The 9167-nt window shown below is 41.0% G+C and overlaps 1 protein-coding gene across 1 annotated transcript; it reads right to left on the bottom strand.

Annotated features, from left to right (window-relative positions):
• Positions 1–2054: 2054 nt before the first annotated feature.
• Positions 2055–8204, bottom strand: masp2 (MBL associated serine protease 2). Its single transcript, XM_050063953.1, has 6 exons — positions 8081–8204; positions 7783–8005; positions 7517–7694; positions 5537–5668; positions 4113–4309; positions 2055–3899 (listed from the first exon to the last, which is right to left on the bottom strand). The coding sequence occupies exons 1-6, from the start codon at positions 8086–8088 to the stop codon at positions 3738–3740; spliced, it is 900 nt and encodes a 299-aa protein (XP_049919910.1). The 5' UTR covers positions 8089–8204; the 3' UTR covers positions 2055–3737.
• Positions 8205–9167: the final 963 nt, after the last annotated feature.

The following is a 9167-nucleotide window of genomic DNA, read 5'->3' as shown; positions in this document are numbered from 1 at the left end:
CCTGTATCTAAATAGGCTGTATATATATTAAAAAAGAGAGAGAAAGAGACTAGGACTGAAAAACCCCCACCCCAGATCTAATAATGTGCCATGTTGTCCATGCACCAAAGCCCTCAAAATGAGTATGCTGTTGTTAAAAGTTTTAGGTCCTCATTTTGTGTAATTGCATGCAAGAAGAGAGAAGAGAGCACACCAGTAATTACTTTAATGTTGCAACTGGTAAAGGTAGAGCTCATTTTAAATGCTTTATATACTGCTGGGTTGTTTAATCTGTAATTATACATCATTATTTTTTAGCTGATTATATTTTGTATAACTAATCTAAGTTTTAACTAAAGCAGACAGCTATAAGTAGTGGAATATAAAGTTAAAATGTTTCCCTCTGAGATGTAGTAGAATGGAAGTATGAAGTAGCATAAAATGGAAATAACCAAGTGCAAGCACCTCAAAATGATGATGTATTTATAGGTGTTTACACAATTTATAATTAATCTGGGAAATAAATGATCATTTAAAACAAGCAAAACAGTTTTTGAGGGTAAATACGATGCCAGAGTGCATTAAATAAGCTTCAAAATAGAGCTTGTTCATTAAAAAAAATGCCCCCAGACCCCCTACAGAGGTGCAGGCTAAGCCCCCGGTGTCCTCAAATCATAGAAACTCTCCATGTGTTAGTGCGAGTGCCAGTTCTGTTGCTATCCCTTTGCACTGTGTAACTGTAACTGACAACGGTTAGCAATAAATAATCTTCTGATTAGGGGCTTAACCTGCCCTCCTGCGTTAACTGCCAGTAGCTGAGGGTCGGCCTGGGCTACTGTAATTCAGCATCAGTCATAATGGTGATACTTGGAGAGCCTTAAATGTAAAAAGATTGAGAACTGCTGCCCTAAAATACTGATTTATAAATGATTTTCCATTGTTGGAAACATTAATTACACACAACAGAACATTTTTTGACATTTTTCAGACAAACTTCATGCATGTGATGCCGACCAGGTTGGTGATGCAGGACTGTCAAAATTGTGATGGGCATGTTAGCTCTGAGCCGACTGGCCTCATGCTGCTGTTAGATTTTTTCCAACACTTGGTTAATGGTTTCATGGTGTGCGTAATTCCTGTGGAATTGGCTCCAACTAGGCGGAACAGTATGATATGAGTGGGGTACGGGAGAAGTCGATAGCACATGTGTCACACTGGCTTGGTGGATTAGATTAGGAGTTGAACAGTGCACGGGTAACAAGTGCAGGTTTGCTCTGTAAGCACCCAGGTGCCCTGAGGACTGTCTGGGCATTTCATGCTGGAGACAAACATCATCCCATGTGTTTAGATGACTCTCAGAGAACACATGTCTACCTAAGGCCTTGTGATTCTGTTGAGCTGCAAATGCCAAGGTGATGTATGGGTCAGTACGCACCCTGTCTTGTTACATGTAAGTTGTGGTGGCCCTCGAAGAAAGACGAATGTAGCAGCATGACTGTTCAGTCACAGTTAACTTAATGAGGTTTAAAAAGGTTCACAGAAAAGTGCTGCTGGCCTTATTCTAAGAGACAAGGTGAAAAACAAAACAAATACTGTTTATAGATCAACACAAGTGCATTTCTTTCTCATATCCATGCATTTTAAGTGTGCTCTTTTGCCCCACTTGTGGATGGAGGTAATGTTAGTGAGCGAATGCAAAAGTGTCAAATGAGAGGCAATTTCAAGGGACTGAAGAACCCTACAATGACTGATTTGATAGAGGAGTAGAGCTGACACTGCTGAGAACAAGCTGCATAATGTATGAAGGTTAAACAACTAACATTCACAGCTTCTTGGACCAGACGGACTGACTCCCAGAATACTGCACTGAATTCAATTATTTCTGCCGGAGCATTAAATGTGTTTCTGTCTTTAGCTGCAAATGAGCAGAACAGTTTGCATGCAGCTACAGTGCCTTAAGGAAAACTCTTTTTGTTTAAATAAAAAGCTACATGGCTTCAGGTTGTATGTTGTGGTCACAAAACATAAAGCATTTTGATGAGAAAAAATTGTCTAAATTAATAATTAAAAGTGTCTTTTGAGTCTTTGAGTTTTACTTTATTTGCACAAGTAGCAAAACAGTGACGCACCTGACACAAAAGGTTAAAGCAGGATTGTGCTGTTGACATTATAACAGCATCTCAGCAAACAAAGAAATAAAACAATGACAATTAGATTAGAAATTAGATGCAATCAATGTAAGTCCTTGAAATCTGGAGAGTATTTTAGTAGCACTAGTGTCACAATGTCATTCCAAGGTGTCATGAGGTTAATTCTTCAGCTAGACTCGGATGCTAGTCTTCAGACCAGCATCCGAAAACAACACAGCTGTGCTCCATTGACTCTAATGCAATTGTTTCAGATTTCCTTCATTTTCAGGCTGGTTTTGTGGACTTGGAGCTAAATGTTGTGTCTGGGGCACGTCGTGTATTAATGATACTCGTTACCTGGAGAGGTTGGAAAAAGATAGGTTTCTTCCCTGTTCCAAAACCAAAATCAAACCCTGAAAAGTGTAGGGTTAGCTAGCTAGCTACTGAAGATATAGCCTACTGAATGTATACTGTTTTTGCTTTTTAATGATTCTAAGAATGAAGACTGACCCTGCTCTCCAGGGACCAGTGAAGGGAAGCAGGGAAACTTTGTCAATATTGAACTAGCTATGTGTCATCACAGCATGTGCACATGAACGGGTGCTGGCGTCAGCACAGAAGGGAGGCCAAACACCATTCGTCTGCACACACTGTGATGACACACAGCTGGTTGAATATTGCCAAAGTTTTCCTTTGTAGTTCGGCTTTAGCTTCAAACTATCTTTGTCTTTTTAACCTGTTGTTGCTGCTGAGTCAGTTTGACATCCTGGATATATCCTTCAAACACAGACTGTAGACCCCTCGGTCTGCTTCTCTCTGGAATCGCTTTTTTGTTTTTCCAAAAAGGTGATAAAATTTGTGCAGTTAGTTACAGTGTGGGCTCCATGCTTAATCCGACAGCTTGACAGACCATCACAAAGGGGCGGGGCTTAGTGAAGGGTTAATTGTATTAGGTTGCTACGATGTGAAAGTCCTTGTGTAATATTTTCAGATAGCATATAGGTACACATACTGTCATGCTCAGACTGGCAATCTGGCAAGTTGGGCAAATGTCAGATAGGCCGGCCCACCTACTGGGCTGCAAAGCTACCACTAGCAATGTGGGAAAAAATTGTGGGGGAAAAAAAAGACCTACTGCCTGTGGCGTCAAAGTTTTTTTTCCCATGATCCTTCCTACTCTCCCTCTGGTTGGCCAGTATTTATTCCATTTGTTGGTTGGTTTGATTAGGTTTAGGCAAGAGGAGTGAGACTGGTTAGGATTAGGGTAAGAACACTAGGGTAAGCCAATCAGAGGCAGAGAAAGGCAGAGTATGGCTATAGGAAAAAAAATACTTGTGGTCGTGATGCACTTGATGTTGAAACAGCCCATCTGATTGGGGGTGACAAGGCCCCAAAATTGTGAATAAGTTACCTACACTGTAAGACCGATGTGTGGTACTGACTGCCGTCACCTCCCACCACCCCTTCATGTGGATCCTTTCATAATGTCAGAGGTCAAGCAGAAATAATTATGAAATCAAGATAGAAAGAGCTGATAAAGGATAAAAATAAAAACATAAAGCCGGAGCAGAAAAGGTTGATAATGTTGCTCCCAGTCCTTCTGTATCCAACGTTTATGTCAACAAGCCATCAGGATTTAATCTTGGTACTGGTGTACTTGATCTTCCATCCCTTGTTTTTCCCACTAGGATCAGATCTGAACGAAATATGCACTTGGTAACTTCCTGTGTCAATGCGACCTGGTGGCACTGATCCACAGAAGGGTCCATACTCTTGTCCAGCTGTTGAAATCTTGTAAAAAGGGGAACATCAAACAAGAAGATTCATTAAATGCCTGACTGATTTATGTCCAGTCAAACTTAATTATGCAGGAAACGACATGGCCGTATAGTATATTACCCAAGGAGGACAAGTCAGTAACAAACTGCCTCCACAGGCATGAGCAGGAATACATTGCTTATTCATCCTCCGGTGTGTGTCGTGTTCGGAAGTCATTTGACTAACCTTCAGCATATCGTATGGACAAGGGACATCTGAGTGTCTCTCTACATCGAAGGGTTGCAGGAAGTCCAGGAATATTCTGTAGCCCTCCGGCAGACGGATGGTGTGGTCACACTCACTCATGGGAGGGTACGGGCTCGGGTAGCCCGGACTGGTCAGAACCCCTGACAGGTTGGTCAACACCTGGCTGTGGCAAGGCACTGTCGGGAAGACTCATTAAATTCCAATTTAAACATTTTGAGGCATGTTATATGTTGACTCCTTCGATTTCAAAGAGCTTGTATGTTAATTTGAATACTGCTGAACAAGTCTTATGATCTACCTGCAACAATAACGTAATGGCTATGAAAAAGTTTTTTGTTTTGAAGGAAATATTTTTCTCACATCAATTGAGGCATTTCGTGGCATTATAAAAGATGGGATTCATTTAGTTTTGCGTTATTGCCCCGGCAAGTGTGCAGATGTTGTTACAGACTAAAACAAATGAGTATCGCAAAGAGGCTGAGTTCCTGTAATTCATATAATTAGCACAATCTGTAGGCAGATAATCATTCTTTGCCTATTCACTGCATGATTTGTTTTGTCACCCTTTTTCCTCTGGCAAAGAATAATAATTTAAGGCACATCAACTGGTAATTGTGATTAATTACCTAGTGTCAGTACACTATTTGTGCTGCACACAGGTATCAATTTTTAATGCCATTTTGAAGTTGCTTTTCCCTTAGGAATCGACAGTAATTAACCTTGCCTTACACCAGCTGGCAGAGATCAACTACTCTATGCATCAGTGTGCCTTTTCAGTCTGAAATGAGTTAGCACGGGCCAGCCATGATGGAATGAAATCCAATCTGGAACATTATCAACCGTGTGCCCTGTGTGAAATGTCAGAAAATTGTTTTTTTGAAGATTTGTTCTGCGGTGCTGTGAAATATAGGGAATAATTTGAAAGACAAATTGCCTTCTCTTCCAAAAATTAGGTTTAATTACAAGTACACAGCACAGCGATCTGATCTAATTTGTATTCACACTTGTTGCCAAAAGTCTGAAATTAGCAGCATTTTGTAAATTTAACACCTCAACACCACACTGACAAATTGTGCCAACTGAAAGACTTGGCCGTTATTTGATTATATAATCAAGAAATGCTGTGGAATTAAGATATAGTGAAGCCAAATACATCATACACAAGTCAATGCACATTAATGGAAATTGCTTTGCTTTATTGTCATCAATATCTGCTCTTTCCAGTGGTGAGGAGCTAAGCAGCAGTGAGTCTGGCTTGGGAAACACCATGTAATGTATCTACAGGGATCAATAAACAGTCAAAGGCTGTGAGCCAAGCTCTTAACACTGAACCTCAACATACTGCTGTTGACTCACTTTCATTCATAAACATGACTCTTGAGCTTAAGTCGCGTGGCTCTTACCTGTGCAGGATCTTTTGTTGTCATGGAGAAAGTATCCCTGTTTGCATGTGCAATAATATCCGCCGATGTAATTGTGGCAGAGATGATCACACACTTTCTCCCCGTCTATCTTGGACTGACACTCATTAATGTCTGTATGAGACAGAGACAGTATTATTTCTTCCATGAGCATATTTAAAGTGGGGAAAGTGGAAGTGTCTTTAAATAATGTAAATCCTAAATGTGCCTAAACCCAGTCAGATAATGTATGATTACTTTTTTAATTTGCATCTTTCCTGAGTGTTTGTGTGTGTGTGTGTGTGTGTGTGTGTGTGTCACCACTGCTTTTTTAAACTGAAGCGGACACCAGTTGAATCTGGTTTATCTTAACTAACAAAAACTAAACATGATAATACATTAAACAGTTAAGGTGCTGCAGCAGGCTCCGAGGTGTGACGGCTACATCCAATTTAAAAGAGTATAACTTGGAAAAGTATTAATTGCACGAAAACAGAAATTGCAGATAGGCTATTTTTTAACACTTCAAAGTCATCAAACTTGAATCCCAAATGTGACTGGTAGATAAATAAAGAGGGTCTGTAATGAGAATTATCTGGGAGACCATGTTTTGCGTGAATGCAAGGATGCAAGGACAATAGAAAAACAGGAGAACGTACCTGTCAAACAACAATTTAAACTGGCCCAAAGATAATTAAGTGCCTTAAAGTAATTTCTGTCACCCCAATTGCCAGAAAAAAATGTTGCCATGGTAAATTTCTGCAAACCACTGATAAGTTACACTTGTATGTTATAATGAAGTGAATATGTTGAAACTTAAACATTGGTAATGTGTGGCTAGGTTTAGGCACAAAAACCACTTGGTTATGGGTTAGGAAAAGATCATGTTTGGGCTTAAAAGAATTGGTTTTGATGGCAAAATCCCCGCTAGAAAAGTAGTGATGGCTTGGTAAAAAAAAACAACAGCCTTTTTGTGGCACTGTCCCCAGTGGAAAAACAGCCGGATGGAGCAGCTGATTGATGAAGAGAGACAGCTGATAGATCATGATTCCTTTCTATGCAACCAGTTGGCGAATCTCATTCAGGGCGCCCCACAAAAACTGCTCTGGCCTGTCTACTGTTGCTGCTTCCTCTGCAAGCCGCTTTGCAACCCGCCTCCACTCCAGCTCCTCCTTTTCATGCGGTGTCTGACTTATCAGTGTAATTTCTGTTTGTCATTGATGCTGCTCTGTTCTGTTTCCGGGGGTCTTTGCTGCTGCTCTCCCTGCCTTAGGCTTTCCATGTAGGCACATGGAAGGGCAGTGAGGTTTGCTCTCTCTGCCTCAGGCTTTCCTCGTTTGCACGTGGAAGGGCAGAGAGGTTTGCTCCCTCTGCCTCAGGCTTTCCTCGTTTACACGTGGCTTTCCACATAGATGCGTGGAAGAGGCTTTCTGCATAGGCCCGAGATAAGGCAGAAAGTCCCAGAACAGAGCCAAACCACCAAATATAATACTGCAAATGGAAATAAAGTTTGTCTGACTAAAGTGTTCCTGACTGAATTGTTGTGTGTTGGTGTCAAACAGTGGTCTTCAGTGTTCTGCAGCTTGGCAGGCATCTCGCCCAGGTGTCACACCATCCCCTCCTCTTCCGGATCAAAAAGTCAGTTCATATGCTACATCACTTTGGAAACACTGATATGATACGTATGAAACGTACAAATATAATGTATTCCTGGTTTGCAGAAATGTACAATGCCACTGTTTTCTTCTGGCGACTGCTTCTGTGGTACTTTATTAATATAGTTTGCCATTGTTTTGTCACTACTGTGTTTATGCTGGAGTCTTTCCTCTTCCTTTCTAAATCTAAAAATTCTAAATGTTCCTGTATATAGGCCTACCTGTGATGATATAATCCTGCTCTCATTTCTCGAAAAACTCTTGGTGCAATTACATCTACCAAAAATGTATCTGCCTTCTGGCAACCAGTGTCACTGTTCTGCATCACCTTCTGCGGTGTAAAATGCTTGGAAGCCCGTGAATCGGCCCTCGTTAGAGTAGTCACTCCTAAAGACCACTGACATGAGGTTCCCGGCTGACAGGATGATGGTGTTCCTCGGGGTGCTTTCATAGTTCTTCTCTCCCTCGCCACAGAACCGCAAGGTTTCATTGCCCTCTGCCAAAACCTAATTTGACAAGGTCAGAGGCCTTTTAGTGAGCAAGCGTTAGACTCCAGTGCAGATAATGGGTGCTGGTGTTTCTCCAGCATGTTACCTGGATGTAGTCATATTCACACTGGTATGAGGGTTCCATGCTGAAGTGGCTGAAGTAGAGTTTGACCCTGTGGCCATCTGGGACAGTGATGTTCCACGCTATGAGCTGGTTGTCAGGGTATGGCTGGGGGAAGTTGGGTGAGGTGAAGCTGCCATATAACCCTGTCATTTCCACACTCAGCGAGACACGGAGGAGGGAGAACAGGACAAATACACAGCACCCACTGGGCAAAATTAGGTGTGACGGCAGCAGTTTCAAGGATTATTTTTGCACTAAATAAATGCTAACTGACACTCACCTGCTCATGTTGGCTTCACAGTCCCCAGATAGTTTGCGTGTTTTGGAATGGTTCACCCTCAGCGATCCCAGGGTAAATGAACCCAGCTGTCCTGGCCGGCCGACATTTAGGTAAACAAAGTGAGACAGGCGCATGATCAGTTTGTCATCATTCCCCACCTCCCTCGGTCACAGGAATCTATCAAACTGATGAATGCCAGAATAATTTATATTCATTCTATTCTATTCAAATCTTTTTCTTATGTTTTCATGAAGTCATTTTTTAGATGCGGGTAATATAGTTTAGATGAATATTATATTGAAATTCCTTGCATTCATCAAATTCAGGAAGTAAGACTGACATCACTGACTTGATTGTCCAAATCATTAACACCTAAAATTAAACTAAATATGAAGAAAACACAATTTAGGACCCATTCTACAGGTTTTGTCACCTTTGATTGGTAAAACAGATTTTAATTTTAAAATTGTGTGTGCCTGTGTGTATGGGGGGATTTAGGGATATACTGGTATAGATTATATATTCTTTAGTGGATAATCACCTACAAATAAGAATATGAGAATCATTGTTTTGTGTTTTTTTTTAAACCTTCGAATGAGTATGAGCAGCATTGGAAAACAACACATTTTTTTAATGTGAAACTGCTTTATTCAGTGTTTTTATGGGTTTAAAGCACTGAGTCCATTTGTTTTGGAGAGGAAGAGATCTCTGTGGATAACTCTGCTCCCAGTAAAAACTCCCTGAATGTCTGGATCCTAAGTTATTAAATAAAAAATGTGAGCATACATTAGCAGGTACCAGGCATATCACACGTTACTTATAGATCCACTGAATCACCAGTGGTGTTATTAGTGTTTATGCTAGTCAGCCATTACTTTTCCATAAACACCTTTCAGGTTTAAAAATTGCACGACTCAAATCTCACCTTGAATTCTGCTCATTATTTCGTCATCGCTGTCTCACCATCACGTTCCCACCCCCGAGAATGCAGAGAAGAGGGATGCAGTTGACACTCGTGGTCTGCGGTGGAGTGCACATCAAATAGCATTTAATGATGTCATAACAGAGCATCAACAGTTTCCAACAG

Source organism: Epinephelus moara, chromosome 16, assembly GCF_006386435.1.
Source record: "Epinephelus moara isolate mb chromosome 16, YSFRI_EMoa_1.0, whole genome shotgun sequence".
NCBI classification, from domain to species: Eukaryota; Metazoa; Chordata; class Actinopteri; order Perciformes; family Serranidae; genus Epinephelus; species Epinephelus moara.
Note: the sequence above shows the minus strand (reverse complement) of the source record. Positions and strands in the feature narration are given on the sequence as shown.

Coding starts and splice junctions, on each gene's coding strand:
- masp2 (XM_050063953.1), bottom strand. Junction 7,695..7,782: donor GTGAATATGACTACATCCAG/GTAACATGCTGG, acceptor TTGTCAAATTAG/GTTTTGGCAGAGGGCAATGA. Junction 5,669..7,516: donor AGCATTTTACACCGCAGAAG/GTGATGCAGAAC, acceptor TGTCTCATACAG/ACATTAATGAGTGTCAGTCC.